Raw genomic sequence first — 22,947 nt, forward strand, 5'->3', positions numbered from 1 at the left:
ACACACACACACACACACACACACACACACACACACACACACACACACACACACACACACACACACACACACACAGTCAAAACTGCTGTTATATTTATATTCTATTTTATTCAACTGCAACACCAAGACATTATCCACTTCATATTTGTAAATACAGTCATACTTGACATATCACATTCATAATGCTTTAACTAGCTATATATGAAATTGTGACCACATCAGTTTTACTACTATACATACTACTTTCTTCTACTATTTGTTTTTTTTATACAAAATATATTTAAATCTATTTGAAATGCCTGAAATTGGTCTCTAGCTAAACACCATAATATAATATTACTAATAGAAAATAGTAGACAGCGAGGGCAAAGGCTGGAGGGATTTGAGGCTCGCGACCAGATGCGCGTTCTCGATTATAAACCTCTGACGCCTTCATCCGGGAATCTGGTACGAACTCGCTCTCCAACATGGCGGCGCCAGGTGAGGTTTATGTGGGTGAACGAGCTAGGTCGGTTGGGAGATTTCAGAGGGTATTAGTTCGACACAATTTAGCAAATATCATTTGACGAGTGTCTACACCTTGTCGTGTCAATCTGTGTCGGTGTCCTATGTGTATATTTTCATCAAATTACTGTTTCTCAGGGATAAAGACGCCGCTGCCGGCGAAGGGATCTAGCTAGCTAACGTCGTTAGCTTCGCGAGGAAGCTATTTACTCCGAATTTAATAATTTCTTCCCGGTGTTTTTCTTTGAGTGATATGTTACGGGTATTTCATTGACTTTAGGCTGTGCCTTTGGATTGTATCAGACATTTTAGTAGGTTGTAGTGTTATTCATAAGCAAGTGACACATTGTGTCTCGGTAGTCGACGATTTACTGTGGCGCTAAGACAAGCAAGCGCATTTCTTGTAGGAGGGTCTGGTTCAGTGGCATGGGGTTCTCAAGGAATTTCCCACGTGCGGAATTTTGTAACCGATGGGTGAAGCAGGACAGTTGCTGGACGCGTCCTATCGCTGGCCTCCCCTCAGATGTTAGCAGGCTGGCGTATTTAATGATGTCAGCCACATGCCACTAGCATAGGCCTTAAAGTATTCCTGGTAAGCAGTCCTTTGCTGACGAAGCCAGTGGATGTAATGACAATGGCTAGCTAAGCAACTAGCTAGCTCGTTAGCTTACTAACATACCAGTGGTAGCTAAAGCTGTATTGGCCGCTAACGTTAGTTAGCTTGGAACCATCCAGTTCTTTCGAAATTATTTGGTTAATGTTAGCTAGTTTTGGCAATATGGCTACATTGGCAAGAATGACTCACTGGCTATTTCCCCAGTTTGGTTTCACGTAATTCATAATGATTCACCACGTGGAAGGCACTACTTTGCACCTAGGCCTAACTTACACGCTGTTTGCTAGGATAATTAAATATTGTAGCTTGTTCTACAGTGTGTATTATTGGTATTGTTGTCACTCACTGCACGAGTACCATTCATTGTAAAACTGTGTGACCCACTGACAAGATACCAATTGTAAACAGGCTGTGTGTGTGATGCTCTGTAGTGTGTGAAAAGAATGCCCTGACAGCTGGGATTTTCACAATGAAGCCGCCAGACCTTTGTTTTCCCCCAGTCCACTTCAAACCAAAACAAACCGACCAAACCTGCTCCATCAGAAGAGCTGGGTCTCATTGAAACCAGTAGTCAACCAATTTAGTCACAATAACTCATTTAATGTCTGTCACACACACACCTGGTGTTGTTGCCCTTGAATAAACAACCAAACTCTCTGTTGCTGAACATAAGAAACTGTAAAAGCACTTATCAGTGATCCCCAATTTTGTTTTAGAGCATTTCTATATAGTGGCAGTTAATATGTGGTGAGAGAGACCACTCCCTGTTTTAGCAGGTTGGCATTCATGGGGATGACTCAAGTACTGGAGGCAGTTCTGCAGGGCAATCACTAGCTGGCCTTAACCACACCTCTAACCTTATGCCTTCACTTTAAATTAAGACAAAAAAGCACATTTTTGTTTTCATTATTTTTTTTACAATATGTAGCCAGCTTTCACTTTGCAGCTGGCCAATCTAGTGGAAGTCTCTCAGCTCTGCCTCCAGTGCAAGATTAATCTCAATAAATGTCATCCTGCAGTTTAGAATGGGTCAGTGGGGCCAAGGCTCATCTTGCTGGCTTTGGCCCCACACACACTATGAAGACCTATTAGACAGACACACTGTTTCATTATCATGGTCTGCACGTCACTGCTCCTTTATCTGACACGATGCTGGGCGGGAGCACTCCACAACAGTGAGAAATTGCTATTTGTTCGCATGCAGCTGTTGGCATAAAGGGCAGATTGAGGCCTTTTCTAAACCAATGCGCTTGTTTTGCCTTCGTCAGAGAATGTCAATGGCAGTTTGTGAAAATGATGCAACATAGTTTCAGGCATTTCCACTAGCTCGGTATAGACACTTTCATTGGTTTCCAACGCAATGCAGGACTGCCTGGAGGTAGAGGGCTGCACTCCTGCGGAATGCCAACAGGACCTGCTGGTCCCAATAGAGATCATAACAGCCAATCAGCATTTTTCATGCTGCAGTTAGGAGCGGGCAGTCTGTCTGACTATTTTGGGATGAAAATATTTGTCTCGCAGATTTGAAAACGTCTGTCTTTCTGCTTTGTATGCATTAGCCTGCCTACTGTAGTAAGAACACCTATTTGTTTAATTATTCACATAGTCAGATTTTGCTGCTTTAAGTTCGGTAGCCTGCCTCCTAATTAGGTGTGCAAGATCAAGTGTGTCTGTATATGTGGTCTCAATTAGAGTAGGCTGCCTACGCATTGGCGGAGAATCACGTGGCAGTTATCTTTCCAAGGAATTTTTATTAAATATTGACTAGACAATAGTTTACTACGGTGTCTGTAAATAAATAATAATGGTAATAAGTGGAGGGCGCTCAAGACTTGAGGCGAGGTGCAATCAAACAAATAGATAATTGAAAAGACACAATGTGCGCTTAGGCTAAAAATGGTGAGCGAGTATTGACTGTTAATTTTCTATATATATTGTTTGCCCATTTATTTGTCTCTGCCTGCAAATCGTCCTTCTAAAAGGTGGGCTATATCCTATATGCTAAAGAGAAAGTGTTACTGTCCTCTCAATATTCTTGCTACTTCAAGTTCAGTATTCATATGTGAAGATCTGGTGCTTGTGTGGTCTCAATTCAAGACTAGGCTTGGGTGATACTGTTTATATCGTATACTGGGGACAGAGTGTGATTTTCAATACTGTTTAAAAAAATAAAATAAAAAATTCAAAGGGGCGTTGTGTGCTACTCAACTGCTTATAAACTAAGTATAATTATAAGAAATCTAAGATGTCAAATTATACCAAGCTCAGAGCTCCAGCTATGCATTTGGTTTGCTACCTAAAGTGGCTAGATATCAAGCTTCTTGGTTACAGCAGAGACATTCTATCCCCTTCTGGATCAAGATCCCTGTTGCCTAAATTGTTTTGTACGTCCAAACATTTTATTTTATCCCCCACTATACTATGGTAGAGACGTCATGAAAATCTGCATACCGCCCAACCCTAGTAGGCTATAGCCTATGCATGGGCGGCAAAGCACAGGGCCATTATCTTTACAAGGAAATGTACTTCCTAAATATGATTAGGCTATAGTTTACTACATTGCCTAGAAATAAATATTTATCTCCCATATTCGTCTCTGTCTGAAAATAGTCTCACTCCAACATATCTCAAGAGAAAGTGCACGTCTCTTCAAACTACGTCTAGCCTGTTTGATTATCGGCTAGTAATACCGAAAGCCTAATAATGGGACACGTGACAATCTCTGGCAATTTGGGTTATTTTTGTGGATTTTGATATTGCCTGTAGGGCGCTAAATTGCTTGGACCATACCTTGCAAGTGAGCTGTGTCACATACGCCTAAAATAACATTGAAGGACTGGTTAGGTTTGGACCTGTTGTGCATGGGAGTAGAACAGAAATCCAGCGGAGTGTGGTAATAAAATTGCGGGCGGAATGAATAAATCCATCTCTCGCAAACCACTACCTCGAGTCTAGTAGTTACAAATCAAGTTAAATGGACTGCTTGTAGTGGGATATGACTTCGTAATTACATCAGTAAAAATGTCTTCCAAATGTACCCTCTATCTCTTACGTAAGAGACTGGCAACCATGCTAATCCAGACCCCTTAGATTGGAAACTAGGGACTAGTGGTCGTTTTTGGACAGTTCATCTCTGTATATTACATTTTCCTTCAATGTTTCATGCAGCCCACTGATCTCCCTCTCTCCCTCCAGCTAAGAAGAAGGGGAATAAGAAGGGGAAGACCCTGACCCTCACTGACTTCCTGGCAGAGGACAATGGGAGTGGAGGCAATGCTCCACCACCGCAACCCAGCTACGCCAAGTCCACCAGCTGGGCCGACGAGACGGATGACGTGGAGGGAGATGGTGAGACACTTGATGAGATCTCCTATGGGGGCTCATCCAAAGATGCAAACTTACCAGGGTTTCACATTTACTAGGGTGCAATGCTTACTATGCAGATCAGTGAAATGTAGCATTGGGAATCATGTCTTGTTGTTCCACGGTACATTTCTATCTGTTTTTGGTAACATTGCACCTGTCCATGGAAAAACATATTCCTCTTCCTTACTCCTCCCACTCTTTCTCTCAGTGTCCACCTCCTGGCACTCAGGGGAGGACAGTTACCGGGCCCCGGCCATAGATCGCAACATCCTGCCCACGGCGCCACGGTCAGCCCGCGAGCCCAACGTGGACCGGTCGCGCCTCCCCCGCAGCCCCCCCTACACCGCCTTCCTGGGCAACCTGCCCTACGACGTCTCTGAGGAATCTATCATGGACTTCTTCCGGGGCCTAGCGGTATGTACTAGATCCTGTCAGAACGGCATCTGCGTTAACAAAATCTGTGTTTTCAGTAGATACAAAGTAGTGAAGAAATGGTTTGCTCTCCTACCTGGACAAGTCTACGTTGTGCCGACTCAACATGACTCTGGTGTAGGAAGGATACCACACACTTTTTGACTTGTGTATTATTATTTATATACATCTTATTTATTTAACTAGGCAAGTCGGATATGAATATTCTTATTTACTATGACGACCTACCCTAGCCAAATCTGGACAATGCTGGGCCAATTGTGCGCTGCCATATGGGACTCCCAGTCAAGGCCGGATGTCATACAGCCCGGATTCGAAACAGGAACTGTAGCGATGCCTCTTGCATTGAGTTTAGGGCAGGGCGGTATAACATATTTCATGATATACTGGTATTGATGCAGAGACCAGTTTGGGTTTTTACTTTACCTTCTATACCGGCATTTTAATGTTTGGTTTGTTAAATGTGATACGCCATGTGTAATGTCACTTTTTTATAGTTCACTTTACTACTTGAGTCATCTTTCTCTCCATGTCACTTTCCACAATCTATCCAAGCCCCCTGTCACTCAAGGAGCGCAATTTATGTTCCTCAACCACGCCACTTGCATTCAGTCTGCATGGTCAATGCAGCACATGCAACAATGTTGACAACGACAATGTTTTCACTTTGTTTCTTAATATAAATCCACTAGTGTTCTATAATGACACTATTAGTTTGTGTTTCTTACATCAGCAAACAGCTAGTTTGTCGTCTTCGCAAGTTGAGCTAAATCTTGAGACACTAAACGTTAGCTGCTAATAGCTATCTAGCTAGCTAATAAATGCACTGAGTAAGAGCAAACGTACCAAGCTAATACAGCCTGATAATACCAGTGATGGTGTAGACCTAAATCAGCATGTTTGTGCAACAGTGTCTTCTAAATCAGAGGAATATGAAAAGCAAGAATATGTTAGCTACATGGAGTAGCTAAGAGAACACACAATGTAACCAAACGCTTATAGGGTCTCCTAGGAAACACTTGTCAACATTTTAGTTCCTAGCCTGTCACAAAAGCTCTCCCTGGCATTTTAATTTGTTGTCATCTCAAACACTGTATTCAAAGTGCGCACTATTATATTCTAACCATAGAACAGTCATTCTATTTCCATGATTCCAACCGTTTTGCTCTAATTCGCAAGTCAAATCGCAATTGCAACATTTGGTTAAAAATAAGTCCTTGATAATTTGCCCATATCGTGCAGCCCTACATGGCAGTGTGGAAATTCTCAATTGAGCACTAGTGTAAAGTACTTAAGTAAAAATACTTGAAAGTACTACTTAAGTTGTTTTTTTGATTGGTATCTGTACTTTACTTTACTATTTATTTTTATTTTTGACAACTTTTACTTCACTAAATTCCTAAATAAAGTACTGTACTTTCTACTCCATACATTTTTCTTGACACCTAAAAGTACTTGTTACATTTTGAATGCTTAGCAGACAGGAAAGTTGTCCAATTCACGCACTTGTTAAGAGACTCGCTAAACACATATGCTTTGTTTGTAAATTAGGTCTGAGTGTTGGAGTGTGCCCCTGGCTATCTGTTAAAAAATAAATATGGTGCCATCTGATTTGCTTAATATAAGGAATTTGAAATGATTTATGCTTTCACTTTTGTTACTCAAGTACACTTTATCAATTACATTTACTTTTGACACAAGGATATTAAAACCAAATACTTTTAGACTTTTACCCAAGAAGTATTTTAGTGGGATGACTTGAGTTATTTTCTGTTAGCGTGTCTTACATTTACGGAAGTATGACAATTTTGTACTTTTTCCACCGCTGCAATTGAGTGCCGGAAATGCAGAAATTATAGATATGTCGAAATTTGTTTTGGTTGAATTGAACAGTATAAAACAATGATAATGAAAGACTCATTGAAATCACTTAGAATGTGTGTGTTGCCACCCTGGGATCACTCACTACTCATAAAGAAAATATGGAACTTCTATTATTCAAACAGTCAAATACCATCCCAATTTTTTAAAATACCATGATATAATATTTTGACCACATCGCCCAGCCCTAATTGAGATGCAATGCCATAGACCGCTGTGCCACTCGGGAGCCCAAAAATGCAGATCTTTATAGACAGATCTACATTTTCAACACAGTGTAGATCTGTACTGATTGACAGTTACTGTCAGTATATAGGAAAGGGGAACTGTAAAACATTTACTAATCTAAGGGTTTGCACCAAAAACAAATCTATTAGACTCTTTACCAAACTTAGTTTTTGCTGACCAGCCTCGTTATCTTCAGAATTCTACACCTATTGAACCTGCCAACAGTGAGCCTCTTGGCACCAATTGAAGCCGTTGCTGTTCTCTTGTAGCAGACACGGTCAAATGATGCCAAAAACAACACTTTCACCGACGGTCGCTGTGCAGTTTGACAATAACTGACTCAGCAACATTAAGGGGAAGGACACTTGATGCTAAATTGTGCCTAGAAATAGTGTGATGTGTGTTTCTTGGCCGTCATTGTGATTATATGACAGATCTAGTAAGTGTTATCAGGATTCTAATTTGATTTCTCCCCCAATGATAGCTGCAGAAAAGTTTCCTGTTTTGAAGGAGATATGAGAAACTGAATGACTGTGATGCTTGTGGTCAGCTGTTTATACACCAGTTGTTTGTATTCCTGTTAGGGATGCACATTTTGGTCAATTTTGCTGCCGACAAACCGACCCCTCATTAACCGGTCAACAAACTTTATTTTTTCTCCCCCAAACAGTAAAATGAGGTGATCGACAGAAAATACTATGCATGTATACGAAGAACGGACATTTTTCATTAAGAGCTGGAAACATGCAACAATAGCAAACCTGTCGTCTTAGTCAAAAGGCTATAGTTTATTATTGAACATGCAACTCCTGTAATGAAGCAGCCAATAAAAAGTAATTTTTGAACATTTGCCAAAGTTCAATACGTGGGAAATCACTGTTCTAAATAGCACACTTAAAGCGATCAGTTAGAGATGTGATATACAAATCTCAGTTAGAATCTTAGAGAAGTGGGTCTTATTGTAATGACTAGGATGGGTTGCTAATATGAGCATTGTGCCTTTGGCTTATTGACAATGAAAGAAAGTTGATATGAAAACCAATCGAACAGAAGAGACATTCAGTATCTTCATAAAATAATTGCCACCACTTTCTATGGTTGTATTTTGGCTAGGCTACTTTGAAGCAAAGTAATACATGCCTCATTATTTAAAGTTAAACGTTTGGGTTTCAAACAGTTATACTCCTTCAAGCTCACATTGCAAAGTGGTGTGTGACCGTTGATGCAGCCTATGCACTCAAATGCTGATATTACGAGTTGATTGCTGTAATTAAGTTATTTGTGGCTATAAAACAGTTAACACACGATTGCATGTAGAATTGTTATTCGTTGTGCTGGGCTTACAAAAGCTCATGCTGTCTCACAGGCAATATCCTAGTTTGATGAGCAGAATAGCCTATGTATGCTGACCGCGTGTGATAAGATGCTTAACAATTAACAAAATATTTAATTCCACAAAATTATTCAAATGTACCTATAGAACCATAAGCATGACCGTTCAAATGTATATTTGGCTGCGAACCGATTTTTAACGGTCAACCATTACCATTCCTAATTCCTGTCAAACTGAAGGACATTCAACCCACCTGAGGTTAATCATTGCCTATATCTATAGGAGGCGGCTTAGCTGGAACCTGTCAACCTGTCTAGCCTGTAAATATACTCTTGAGTGTGCAAAACATTAATAACACCTTAATATTGAGTTGAACACCCTTTTGGCAAATTCGACACGTGGGTTCATGCAAGCAGAATGCCTCTGAACCCTACCAAGTGCAAGGTCCTATCAGTAACCTTAACAATAAATCCACCTGTCCCATGCCACCTCTGGATTGAGGGCCAGGATCTGTGTGAGACAGTACAACAGGTAGCCTTGCACTTAAGAGCGTTGGGCCAGTAACCGAAAGGTTGCTGGTTCGAATCCCAGAGCCGACTAGCTCTGTTCCCTTCAAAGACACTTAACCCTAATTGCTCCTGTAAGTTGCTCTGGATAAGAGCACCTGCTAAAATATGTTAACCTTTTAGGGGTAATTTTATAGAAGGACTTATTGTGGGGTGAGCAGGTTGCTACTAAACTAACGAAGAGCAACATATCACTTTTTCTCCTTCGCTGTCTTAAAAGGTTCCATGTGCCACAGGAAGACCTGGTGAACATGTACACCCGCTACATATGCCCCTCCTGCTTGGCACAGCTCACTGACCCAGCCCGGTCTGATGACCTGGAGCATATTCAGAAGAGAACATGCCGCACCATCCCAGGAGGACACTCCAGTTTTACCTGTCCCTACCTCGGTTTCATGACAGACATACAACTCTGCACTGACTGCTGTCAGCCTCTTAAAATCTAAATCCAGAGACTGGCCACCTCCTCACTGACGGGCAGTAACGTCCGCAGCCAAAACAAACTGACTACGAAAGTCTAGAACTGAATGGTACGAGGTCACCAATCCCATATTTCTGCTCATTGATTGAGTCACTTTAAAATCGCAGGACGTTTTACTCTTTCTATTTTATTTTTATCCATGTTCGTCAGTGGTGGGAAAAGTACCTTATTGACGAAAGTGAAAGTCACCCAGTAAAATCCTACTTGAGTAAAAGTATTTGGTTTTAAATATACTTAACAAAAGTAAATGTAATTGCTAAAATATACTTAAGTATCAAAAGTGTAAATCATTTTCTTTCAAATTCTTTATAAACTTTACAAACCAGGCAGCACCATTTTTTTGTAATATATTTTTTTATACAGATAGTCAGGGGCACGCTCCAACAATCAGACATATTTGACAAATGAAACGTGTTTTGTGAGTCTGCCAGACCAGAGGCAGTAGGGGTATTCCATTGATAAGTGTGTGAATCTGACAATTTTTCTGTCCTAAGCGTTCCGTACTTTTGGGTGTCGGGATTATTTTTGCGTATGAAGTATAATTTTTATGAGGAATGCTGTGAAGTAAAAGTTGTCAAATGTGAATAGTAAAGTACAGATACTTTAATGTATGACAAGTATTTTGTGTTTTTACTCAAGTACTTTACACTACTGTATGTTTGTATGCTCATTGTTTTCCGTTTGTATTAACTGCTATATGAGTGTAATAAAATAACTAACTTATTATATATACAGTACCAGTCAAAATAAAATATATTTGAGATTCTTCAAAGTAGCCACCCTTTGCCTTGCCGCTTTGCACACTCTTGGCATTCTCTCAACCAGCTTCACATGGAATGATTTTCCAACAGTCATGAAGGAGTTTCCACAATGCTGGCAATGCCTAATCATAATTGCTTTAAATCACACGATATGCATCTTATCTTTTTTTATAACAAAAAATAGAAACAGGACATTTTCATATTGATATAGATGTGCAGGATATGAATATGAAGTTTAAAATGTGTGTGTATGTGTGTGTGTGACTTGCCTGAAATGTAACTGTTTACACAAACACGTGCCATATACTGAACTATCTTCAATGTTAACATGGGAGGCATCAGAAATATAGATTTTGCTAAAGGAGTTGACTTGTATAAATGTTGAAATGTAAGTACTGTACGTTAAGGAGAGAAGTTGAATGTGGGAGGAGACCTGCCAATGTATGCAAAGGAGTTTGTAGCTATCCTATTGCCCTCAAGTACATTTTTATTAACCTCATGATACAGTAACTCATTCTTGTTATATCATTGCAATATTTCTCATCTGTTCTGAGACTGTCCGCATCAGCGATCACTCATCAGTCTAATTTTGACTTCATACTAGCAAAGTTCTCCATCAGCTACCTCTCACTGCTCTGTCTCCCCTCTGTTCTCAGATCAGTGCTGTGCGCTTGCCACGGGAGCCCAGTAACCCAGAGAGGCTGAAGGGCTTTGGCTACGCCGAGTTTGATGATGTGGACTCCCTCCTGAGGGCGCTGACTCTCAATGAGGAGGTAAGGAAAGGGTGCAAGGAATAGCAGCAGGAATGGTCAAAGGGTCTTAACTAGAGTTCCATCCATCAGAACACTGATCAATGCAATGTATGATGACCCACTTACTTAGTTGGGATTAATCCCATAGACATTTTCTATCATTTCAACCCATATCAACATCCATTCAACTTTGGTAATTGACTACAAGGGACAAAAAACAAATGTTGATTTAGTAACAGTACGAGAGCTTTTTGTAAATGCGTTAATCAAATGAATTGTTTAAGACAAATATATTTCATTTTAATGTAAATGACAGGTAAATAGTTTCCAGGTATGGAAAGATTAGTTTGTTAATTTAGGCCACATTATTGGTAATGACTTGATTGTTCCCTGCCCCTCTGTCCTAACAGAACCTGGGAAATCGCAGGATCCGGGTGGATATTGCGGATCAGTCCAACGACAAGGGTGAGTTATACACACAATCTGAAGAACATGGGCACATCCAGGTACTTTCCCCAGTTGCTGGAGTTGTAGGCAGACTCATGCAAAACAGAAAGGGAAATGCAGCACACTGCTGCTCATGCGCCCAGGTGATATTTATTTCCAACGTTTCGACCCTTAGGTATGGATGCCTGATGAAGACCTAAGGGCCCAAATGCTATAAATAAATATCACCTGGGTGCATGAGCAGCAGTGTACTGCGTTTTCATTTGTTTTCCATGAGTTATGAACAACCCATGATTCTAGCTTTCTACTGTACTATGGGAACAGAATGGCCAAATGTTATATCACTTGACCTGGGCTTTGTAAGCATCATAGATTTTTAGGCACAAACGGTAGTAACACAACTGTAGGAGCATCTATTTTGTCTGATGTTAGGCTGGATTTTTACTCCAAAGGTTCCTCGTAGCAAGACTTCATTGACTCGTACGTAAAGTTACAATTTAAAGCATGCTCTGGGATCTCTGTAGTTTGTGGAGATGTTGCAGGGTCTATGGAGTACATCTACAGGAGTTTAAATCCAGCCTTAGATATTATGGGGTGGTTTCCTGGGCACAAATTAAGCCTAGTCCTGGGCTATAAAGCTAATGGAGAATATTACAAGTGCTTTTAGTCCAGGACTAGGCTTATTCTGCTTCCAGGAAACCAGTCACATGTGTCAGGAGAACAGTTGATGCACATCCCACATTTCTCATAAAATGTAATGCCGGGGCAAAAAACACTGAAGTGCAAGAGCAACAAAAAATCGTTTTCTAATGTGGTGCAGAAATAAAGCACCTGGGGGCATTTACAGTGTGTTGGCTTTTCATTCTTTATCTTCTCATTTTATACCTAACCTCCTATGGACAGAGGGGAGAGATAATGGCCAGATGGGAGGACGGGACAGGATGGGCCGTATGGGAGACATGGGGGGCCCCGACAAGACAGACAGTGACGACTGGAGGGCCCGGCCCACTGCTGACGCTGATGACGGACCCCCAAAGAGAGAGGAATCCGCTTTCGGTGAGAGTCACTCCCTCTAAGCTCAAAGTGGACTCAGCATGCACACATCCCTTTTTAAAGCACGCTGCTAAAATTGGGAGGGTGGAGCCTCGCGGCTTGGCTCTTGTAAGCACGGGTACACCAAGGAAGGAGAGAAAAGGCACAGTGTCGCAAATCAGGCTAGGGCGGACCTCTTAATGTCCTTTGTCTCAAGGCTACGTGCTACACTGTCTGAAATGTTAAGCATGCATGGCCATGTTTTAGACTGTCCATACAGTTCAAGTTCTTATCTTCAACCTTGTGACAAGAACTGCGTACGTTCTGTAACTTTTTCTTAGCATTGCTTAGATCTCAACAGGCAGGCAGGCTTAGATCTCAACAGGCAGGCAATTTTCTTTCTGTCCCCCTCAGGGTCACGCGACCGCTATGGAGACCGCGACGGGCCGAGACGGGACAATGACCGCGGATTTGGCGGCGACCGGGACCGCGGATTTGGCGGCGACCGGGACCGCGGATTTGGCGGCGACCGGGACCGCGGATTTGGCGGCGACCGGGACGGTGGCAGAGACCGCGGCTTCGGCGGCAGAGACCGCTATGACGACCGGGGAGGTGAGAGCGGAGGTGAAACCACTGCTCAAAACTCAAAGCATATCATCGACACTCTAGAATAAGCTTCACTTTGTTATCCAGATCCTCCTCTGTCAGATTGTCATCAGTCCATCAATCTTCCTGAATGATTATGAATGTCAATCCATATGCTCTTTTTTTGCTCTTTGCCTTGCTTAGGACTAATTCTCACAGGAAAACTGACTAATGGCACATCCCGACAGTGCGTTTTTGAAAATCGGAATGTCTTGATGTATGCTAAAAAAAATTGCAGCTGATAAATCATGAGGATTTTCTATCTGAAGGGTGTTCTCACTTTGCGACTTACAGCTCCCCTGCCGTCGTGACAGTCTGTCATTTCCACTATTATGAATAGTTCCGCATTTATACTTTCTTTCAAACCGACACACCATGCTGAGTAGCAAAGTTTAGGTCCTGCAGTTACATTGATTTGACTGTGGTTGCTGGTGCTAAAATCTATTCGTTTCTCAAGTGTGGCAGCTGTATTTTTTTTGTTCTGTGAACAGCTTGTAAATTCTTGGCCCTTGTACTCCCTCTACTCCACCACAGCCTTTGGCTCCCGCAGGGACCGGGATGATGGCGGGCGACGTGCCTTTGGCAGTGGCTACCGCCGTGATGATGACGGGGGTGGTGGTGGCCGCTACGGGGATCGGGATCGCTACGGCGGGGACCGAGAGGACCGATATGAGAGGCGCGAGGAGAGAGGTGGTGAGGGTAATTGGCCCTCCAAATTACATTCAATATTATTTAGCTTATTCCATTATATTCTGTATGATATCAACCACATGTCCATCCTCTTACCCCTGCTGACACCATCCTCCCCTCAGGTCCCCTGCCTAGGTCCCCCTTTTAATTACTGAGTAGTGTTGTATTATATAATATGAACAGGTCTCCCTTGGTGATGTATTCAAGGTTCAAATAAAGATTAAATTAATGCAAAATATGTCATCCTTATAACCCATATCCACTGTTACATCCTTCCCTCCACACCCAGGTGGTCCCACCCAGAGACCCAAGCTGGTCCTGAAGCCACGCAGCATGCCCAAGGAGGAGGAGCAGGCCCGCAGCGGTGGTGGGGGAGCTGCCCCAGCTGCTCCAGCGACTGCCCCCAGCTCCGGCCGTGCCTCCATCTTCGGAGCAGCCAAGCCCGTGGACACTGCAGCCAAGGAGCGGGAGGTGGAGGAGAAACTCCAGAGGCAGCTGGAAGAGGACAAGTCCAGGGGCTTTGATAGAAAACCCCGTGACAGAGACAGGTGAGGGGTTGAGGGTGTAGCTGGAAAGTGCTAGAGCTGAAATGTTCTCTCCAATTGTACACAAATTTGTTTACGTCCCTGTTAGTGAGCATTTCTTCTTTGCCAAGATAATCCATCCACCTGACAGGTGTGGCACATCAAGAAGCTGATTAAACAGCCTGATCATTACACAGGTGCACCTTGGGCTGTGGAAAATAAAAGGCCACTCTAAATTGTGCTGTTTTGTCACTACTCAATGCCACAAGTTGAGGGAGCGTGCAATTGACATGCTGACTGCAGGAATGTCCACCTGAACAGTTGCCAGAGAATTAAATGTTAATTTCTTTACCATAAGCCGCCTCCATTTTAAAGAATTTGGCAGTGCGTTCAACCGGCCTCATAACAGCAGGCCACGTGTAACCATGCCAGCCCAGGACCTCCATCTGGCTTTTTTTTTTACCTGGGGTGTCGTCTGAGACCAGCCACCCAAACAGCTGATGAAACTGAGGAGTATTTCTGTCTGTAATAAAGCCCTTTTGTGGGGAAAAACTTGTTGTGGGCTCAGCTCTCCAGGGGTTGGGCTCGACTCTCCAGGGGGTGGGCCTATGCCCACCTGAGGCTGCACCGCTGTCCAGTCATGTGAAATCCATAGATTAGGGCCTAATTAACTTATTTCAATTGTCTGATTTCCTTATTTGAACTGCGTTGCGTTTTTACATTTTTTGTTGAATATATTTACCCAATCGCTCTTCTCGTGCGTAGGGACCCAAGTTGGAGGAGTGAGGAGCCACTTTCTGAGCGACCTGCAACACGCTCCCGCACAGGAAGTGAGTCATCACAGACTGGAAGTACATCTGGAGGAAGAGGTGATCAACCATATTAATCTTCTGAGGTTTATTCAGTTCTCTTTGTAGTCTCTTTGCTTGTGGTGTGGGCACGCATACATGATCAACTTTTAAATGTGACCACATTATCCATTGTATTTTCACTGTAGATATGTTTTCTGACAGCTATCAAATTAGTGGTTCCTTGCAACAGCCACTCCTTTTCAGCAGTATTTCAAGGAATGCGTATCTATGGTGTGATCTGTTTGCTTAAATATGTGTGTTTATATACAGTACCAGTGAGAATTTTAGGGTACCAACACATTCAAGTGATTTTCTTTATTTTTACTATTTTCTACATTGCAGAATAATAGTGACATCAAAACTATGAAATAAAACACATGGAATCATGTAGTAACCCAAAAAGTGTTAAACAAATCAATATTTACTTTTGAGATTCTTCAAAGTAGCTACCCTTTGCCTTGACGACAGCTTAGCACATTCTTGGCATTCTCTCAAGCAGCTTCATGAGTTAGTCACCTGGAATGCTTAGAGTTCCCACATATGGTGAGCACTTGTTGGCTGCTTTTCCTTCACTCTGCGGTCCAACTCATCCCAAACCATCTCAATTGAGTTGAGGTCGGGTGATTGTGTAGGCCAGGTAATCAGATGCAGCACTCCATCACTCTCTTTCTTGGTCAAATAGCCCTTACACAGTCTGGAGGTGTGTTGGGTCAGTGTCCTGTTGAAAAACAAATGATTGTCCCACTAAGTGCAAACCAGATGGGATGGTGTATCGCTGCAGAATGTGGTAGCAATGCTGGTTAACGGTGCCTTGAATTCAAAATAAATCAGTGTCACCAGCAAAGTACCATCACTCCACCACCTCCATGCTTCACGGTGGGAACCACACATGCGACGATCACCTTCTCTGCGTCTCACAAAGGCATTGCGGTTGGAACCAAAAATCTCAGGTGGACTCTTCATACCAAAGGACAGATTTTCACTGGTCTAATTGCTCGTACATTGCTTATGTTTCTTGGCCCAAGCAAGTCTCTTCTTATTGGTGTCCTTCAGTAGTGGTTTCTTTGCAGCAATTCGACCATGAACACCTGATTCACAGTCTCCTCTGAACAGTTGATTTTGAGATTAGGGGTGCATGATATCTCGGTAAACATATTAGCTATAAATGCCAACATCGGTATCGGCCCGATGTCTAGTTTAACACCAATGTGTTAAACTGATGTCAAAGCTGACGTGCATACCAATATAACGTAGGTAGATTATGTATTGCTGCCACAAAAAATACAGCGCTACACATGCACGACAGCATTCCTAACCCATCCCACAATGTCTGCTGTGTGGATCTATTTTGAAGTTTCAAAGGAAGATAACAAAAAGGCCATATTTGTGTTGCTATTATTTCCTGAGGGGAGAAAGTCCAATGCCACAAACGTAATTACTAATTTGAAAGTGCATCATCCCCAGACGTTCAGCGACTACTTAGAAAAAAAGCAGAAAAAAAACAAACGCACCTCCAACAACTAAACAAGTTCAAGTAGAGCAGTCATTTGAAAGAGTAAGAATTTCAGCGAGAACTCAACTCAAAAGCTCAATTCATTAACGGCAAGATAATGGATGTCAAGGGCAATGAAAATCAGCCATTCTCTGTCGTGGATGGTGTTGGCTTTCGCCGACTGGTCGAGCACCTTGAGAATGGTAAAGTGTGGCTACTTTGAAGAATCTCATATAAAATATATTTAGATTTTTAACATGTTTTTGGTTATTTTGTGATTCCATGTGTTCATAGTTTTGATGTCTTAAATATTATTCTACAATGTAGAAAATAGTGAAAAATAAAGAGAAACCCTTGAATGAGTACTTCTGACTGTTACTGTGTGTGCCTTCCTTTCCTCTTCATTCTGCACCGAACTAAATAGACGGCATGGGTGAATGTAACGTGTATTCCGTTTTAGCCAATTTGTTTTCAATACAAGTTAAAGGAGAGGAGCAGAGGTAGCCCCTTCTACGCCCGAGACAACCCAAACAGTCAGTTTTAATACTGAAATCTCACCCTCTTTTGTCCAGTCTCGCGGCGCAGAGAGAGCGAGCGATCGGTTGAGAACGAAGTATTCAGTGGTAAGGAGGATGACCCTCCCTCTCCCGGAGCTCGCCCTACTTCCGCCAACTCTTCCACATCTTCCTCCAAGGAGCCCCTCAAGGTGATGCCCGCACCACCACCCAAGGAGAATGCCTGGGCCAAGCGCCCTGCGGTGAGCGCAGGGTCCACCCCTGTCTCCCCCAGTGACGCGGCATGTCCCAAACTGAGGTCAGAACATGTTCTTATACGTATTGTATAGCATCTGTGCAGAACTGTGTGGCCAATTTGTCACATTACCAAAAGCCTGTCTTGGAGTTAGCTAAAGGTCTGAATGTCCGGTCTCTTTCAGCTCAAGTTCTGCAGATGAAAGAGGATCTGGAAGGGGTAAGGCACTCGGACTGCAAAGAACTTGTGCTTGTGTGTTTTTGTTAGTGGTTCATTTCAAATAAGGTGTAATGGAGACTTTGTCCTAATCTAATCCCAGAGTGGACCAACTAGGCCTTTCGGTCCTACTCTCAGATTAAGAGATTTTGCTCTGAAGTCAAGCGTGAGTGTTACTGACACTTTGGGGCTTTATTTACCCCCTCGCCCTTGAATGACTGCTGGATTGTGATATCTAACATCACATTCCAATTCTAAAAGGAAATGATTGATTGTTTCCACTTTCTCGGGGTTTGGTGATTTAGCTAAAGCAGGGGAGATTGGGTGGATTGGGATGGGGCCACAACTTGACTAACATGGATCAAAATAGTGTAGCACTGCCCAATTATGGTCCTGGATAATCTCTCCTGTTGGTTCTCTTGCCTGTTTCATTGGCTAGCTATCTCAGGACTCCATATTGCAACTATAAAGCACTGGTCTGAAGGGTTGGCAAAAAGCTATATGGAAGGTCCCAACTACCTTGCCCACCAGTACTTCACAAAATTATTTCAAATTGATTATGTGATGGGACATCAGAAGCAACTTTGAAGTTTTGGAATCCAACTCTAATTTACTGAATTATCAGTTGGTATAAAACCCAGGAGAGAAGAGGCAGCAGGAACCAAACTGGGCAGCCCTGGTATACAGTTAAAATGGGGAACCCGTGATCCTGTATGGGTGCAGTGTCTGATTCTTTCCCATGGTCGTGCTCTGTAGGCACCAAACACCTAATGTTCAACCTTCAACACGCCTTCCCATAAAATATTTTGAAAGTTCTATTTTGTGCCTGCTGAACATGACCCTGATGTTGTCAAGCTCTTGACAGATTTTGCCATTAATATGTGGTTAGCTCCTGGGAAATGAGGTAAGATTATTCATTTTTTAATGGATATGGTTTATTAATCATGTGAAGGTTGTCAGTCAGCAAAAGCAGCAGACCCTGCGGCCATTAAGGAAAATGGGTTCCCTTGGCCTGGGTTGTATTCAAGATCACAGAAGTTAGAAGTGTGAACCTCGCATTTGACAATACATGTTTTGCTTAACTGCAAATGTTACGATCTTGAATGCAACCCTGGGCCAGAGGTGGCGTGGAATGCTGTTGGAGTGTAGCCTTAAGTGGAGTTCCAGCCACCCAAACCCCTCCCTCCATCCTCACTGTTTGGGCTCTCCCTTCCAGACGAGAATAAAGTGGACGGTGTGCGTCGGGACCGGGGCCCCCCACGGGGGAGAGGGGGGGCTGCGGGGCCTGGAGCAGGGCGGGGCCGAGGAGAAGGGGCCAACAGAGATCGACGAAGGGAGGAAGACAGGTCAGCCCAAAACGAGCTGCATTAGTGGAACAGGCAGGGAGGGTAATTGCAGCCAGGGCACCTCTAAAGGCTGGTTTATGGTCGGTACATCAACTTTTGGAAATTAAGAAAGTTAAAAGCAATGCAATTGTTATTAGAAGTGTGGAAGTGTCTTCACTAGGGCCCAATACTCTCCTCAGTGAGGATATTACGGATGCAAGCTGTAATTTCTCAACTCTTTGCTCTCTCGAACGTGTTGGCACAGCATTAGGACTCGCTTACCTCCACTACAAAAGCACAAAATGATAATTTGGAGGATTTGAACATCATGTAACAAACACTGAAGTTAGAAGTGTTGACTTACGTAAATATTGACAAAAAAATTGATGCGGCTACAGAACAGGGGTCTCTTACAGTAGCTTGCAGCCCACCTAATGAGTATCTTGCCAAACAATTTTGAAAGTACATGCAATTTTCATGTGTTCCACCGGAAACTTTCATTAACAAATCTCACAAGTGTCAGACACCCCAAGCTCCCAACAAGCCAAAACTATCTGCCAATTAATTTCCAGCAATATTGCCCCCCCCCCGTCTGTGTGGTGCACACGTTTGTCTGTCACTCTGATGTGATAACTGCCTTGTGAGTTGACAGTTTTGGGGAAAGTATTTCTCAATTAAATGTTAGTAAGTACATTTGTATCTATTTATTTGCTAACATTATGACATGAGCAGCAGCAGTACAAAATCATTGCTAGACCAGCAAATTAGATGGCACATTCATTCCTAAAGGGGAATTGAACGTTTAAAAAAAAAATACAAAATCCGAGTTACATTTCAAATAAAATAAAAATCTGTGATTAAAGCATGGACATGTATTCTGAACATCCAATTTTGTTGTTTCTCTATGAACAACAAATTGTGTGAATCCCCCAAAAAATTGAAATCCAGAATTTGACCAAACTTAATTTGAGAATATTAAACAATTTAGGGGAAAATCAGATTTTATTGGGCCCCCCTTTAGAGTTGGTTAAAACAAACATTGTTTTACCAAGTATATTGGCAGAACTTAGTGTGCTAATTTCTCTTGTACACTATGGACCTAGGGAGGAGTTACGGGTGAGAGGAGAATGTGCCTATTTGAAAGCCAGCTTGTGACGTTTTTGTGTGTTTTTTTATAAGTAGCTCTCATGCTAGAAAAGGTTGGAGACCCCTTGTTATGGTAACCTTAATATAACTTAATAATAACGAAACCGATTTAGTTTTAGGGAATAAAATAACTCTTTAGCTAGCTAATTCAATGAACGGAAATATCCCCGGTTAAACTACTGGCTGATTTTTGCCTTTAAAAAATAACAATTTGTGTCTTGCAGGTGTGAGTAGATGTGGGTGTTTCTTTCGCAAAAGCTCCTCTTTAAACTGGATGGAAGTGGTTTAGGTTGTGTTTATAGCCATATTTTCTTCACACCGATGTTAGGCAGTGATCCTCGATTCCTCTCCCTAACATAACACCTTTTTTTTAATCAAGCCCCAAACAATCACACCTAAGCTTGATCATTAGTTGAGTAGGCAAGCTTGTGTGGGGGGTATGGTTAGCAGATGTTAATGCGAGTGTAGTGAAATGCTTGTGCTTCTAGTTCCGACAATGCAGTAATGTGTCATGTTTGGGGTAGCCAACTTGAGGACCAGAGTAAACACTCCTGTTGATGACTAACTGTTAACCAGCCTTTAGAGGTTATACGAGAGATTGTGAGGGTGTGAATACTATTAGTCTTCTCCTGCATTTACAGTTATGAGTGGATTATATTGGATCAATTTGACTGGGAATGATTTGGTGTCATACTGTTGAACGGTGTGCTAGTGCACTCACAGGCTCTGACCCTCAAGACTTAGCTGGACAGTGAAGTTTAACTTAGTGTTTATTCTGATTGTAGAAAGGATAACAGAAGAGATCGGGACTCAAGACCAGCACCAGAGCCAAAGAAATACGAAGAGTCCCCAACTCCCGTGAGTCCTGGTGTCACATCAAGTGCTCTTGACCCACCCCATAGTGGATTTGGATTTTCCTCAAACTCCCACACACTGTCGTTCAGTTTTCTAAACCTGAAACTCCCCCTGAACAATCTCGTCTTTCACTGAACCTGTCCCCCAAATTGTCTTCAGTCCTTTACCCCATAATCTTGTCACATTGGCTTCAGTGTTCTACTGAAACTTCCCATGGTAGCACCCTTTTAGAGTATCCCCCAATGTCGCCAGATTTTTCCTCAGTCTTTGTTTGTTCTTCTGTCTTTTCGGCTTTTATTGCAAAATTCACACATGGAAAAACATGGGGTCCCGCTTACTGAAAAGTTTACTGATATTTGTATAAATAGTTATCCATACATATTATTGTGGGCCATATCTAAGCCAATCAATTTGATTGGAGATACACAACACACTCCCTGCCTCTCGTCCTGAGCTGTTCCAGCCTTTACCGAGAACCACATACTGGATGTCTTTAACAGGGTCATTAGCAATTGACTGAGTATTTTCTGTGCCTACCGCGCTCAAATTCTAGGCATCGGATTAAAATAAGGTTATAGCATCCATAAAGTGACAATTTGATTTGAGAATTTTGGGATTGACTTAACTGTTTCACCTATGTTCAATTTCTAATTTCTCTCATGCTCATTTCTGTCCATTTATGAACCAATTATGTGCTACCCTTTTGTAGCATTTCTGACAATGCTTACATCTTTTCAGCTCAATCTGAGTTCTAAAACCGGAACCAACAACTCTGTTGCTGCGCAACAGTAGCAGCTGTAGCTAGCTAGCTAACACCAGTTGGATGAGAAGCAAGCTACAAGCAAAAGGTTTTTAGCGAGATGGGTATATTTTGCTATGGGGGATTTTTCATATGGCTGAAGTCCTAAATTACACTGAACAAAAATCTAAACGCAACATGTAAAGTGTTGGCCCCATGTTTCATGGGCTGAAATTAAACATAAACAAAAGTTTTTCTTATGCACAAAAAGCGTATTAATCTCATTGTGCACAAATTAGTTTACATCTCTGTTCGTGCGCGTAAATGTTTTGCCAAGATAATCGATCCACCTGACATGTATCGCATATCAAGAAGCTTATTTAACAGCATGATCATTACACAGGTGCAACATGTACTAGGGACAATGTAAGGCAGCTCTAAAATGTGTTTAAAAAGTTTTGACACAACAATGCCACAGATGTCAAGTTGAGGAAGCATGCAGTTGGCTTGCTGACTGCAGGAATGTCCACCAGAGCTATTGCCAGATAATTGAATGTTAATTTCTCTACCATAAGCTGCTGCAATGTCATTTTAGAGAATTTGGCAGTTTGTCCAAATGGCCTCACAATCATACCATGTGTATGGTGTTGTGTAGGTTTGCTGATGTCAACGTTGTGAACAGAGTGCTCCGTGGTGGTTATGGTATGGGCAGGCATAAGCGAAGGACAACAAACTCAATGGCAATTTGAATGCAGAGATACCGTGACGAGATCCACAATTCCTGGAAGCTAAAAATGTTCCAGTTCTTCCATGGCTTGCATACTCGCCAGGCATGTCACCCATTGAGCATGTTTGGGATGCTCTTGGATTAACATGCTCAACGTATTCCAGTTTCCACCAATATCCATAAACTTCCCACAGCCATTGAAGAGGAGTGGGACAACATTCCACAGGCCAAAATCAACCTGATCAACTCCATGTGAAGATGTCACACCAGATACTGATTGGTTTTCTGATCAATGCCCATACAGTACTTTAAAAATTAAAAGGTATCTGTGACAAACATGCCTATCTGTATTCCCAATCATGTGAAATCTATAGATTAGGTCCTAATGCATTTATTTTAATTGAATGATTTCCTTATGAACTAACTCAGTAAAATCTTTGAAATTGTTGCATGTTTGGTTTTATATTTTTGTTCAGTGCCTTTGGGAAGTATTCAGAAGCCTTGACTTTTTCTACATTTTGTTAAGTTATTCCAAAATTGATTACATTGTCGTCCCCCCCTCATAAATCTACACAGAATACCCTATAA

The 22,947-nt window shown here is 42.2% G+C and overlaps 1 protein-coding gene and 1 non-coding gene across 8 annotated transcripts in view; both read left to right on the forward strand.

Annotated features, from left to right (window-relative positions):
- Positions 1-377: 377 nt before the first annotated feature.
- LOC118400571 (eukaryotic translation initiation factor 4B-like) overlaps positions 378-22,947 on the forward strand; it is a 31,384-nt gene continuing 8,814 nt past the window's right edge. The window contains exons 1-14 of one of the 7 annotated variants that reach the window (XM_035797554.2): positions 378-480; positions 4,316-4,468; positions 4,695-4,900; positions 10,825-10,941; positions 11,331-11,385; positions 12,271-12,423; positions 12,814-13,023; positions 13,579-13,743; positions 14,024-14,282; positions 15,024-15,127; positions 17,174-17,414; positions 17,536-17,570; positions 18,784-18,913; positions 20,824-20,896. In XM_035797554.2, coding sequence (XP_035653447.1) covers positions 468-480; positions 4,316-4,468; positions 4,695-4,900; positions 10,825-10,941; positions 11,331-11,385; positions 12,271-12,423; positions 12,814-13,023; positions 13,579-13,743; positions 14,024-14,282; positions 15,024-15,127; positions 17,174-17,414; positions 17,536-17,570; positions 18,784-18,913; positions 20,824-20,896 — 1,914 coding nt within the window. In that variant the 5' untranslated portion in view covers positions 378-467. Of the gene's footprint in view, positions 509-4,315; positions 4,469-4,694; positions 4,901-10,824; positions 10,942-11,330; positions 11,386-12,270; positions 12,424-12,813; positions 13,024-13,578; positions 13,744-14,023; positions 14,283-15,023; positions 15,128-17,173; positions 17,415-17,535; positions 17,571-18,783; positions 18,914-20,823; positions 20,897-22,947 lie in introns of all 7 variants that reach the window. The other 6 variants (XM_035797553.2, XM_035797555.2, XM_035797556.2 and 3 more) reach the window with 6 other exon arrangements.
- LOC118400645 (small nucleolar RNA SNORA16B/SNORA16A family) lies at positions 7,260-7,394 on the forward strand. The gene has a single exon (XR_004829060.1). It is a non-coding gene; the product is annotated as a small nucleolar RNA SNORA16B/SNORA16A family (small nucleolar RNA).

This window comes from Oncorhynchus keta, chromosome 21, assembly GCF_023373465.1.
Source record: "Oncorhynchus keta strain PuntledgeMale-10-30-2019 chromosome 21, Oket_V2, whole genome shotgun sequence".
NCBI lineage: Eukaryota > Metazoa > Chordata > Actinopteri > Salmoniformes > Salmonidae > Oncorhynchus > Oncorhynchus keta.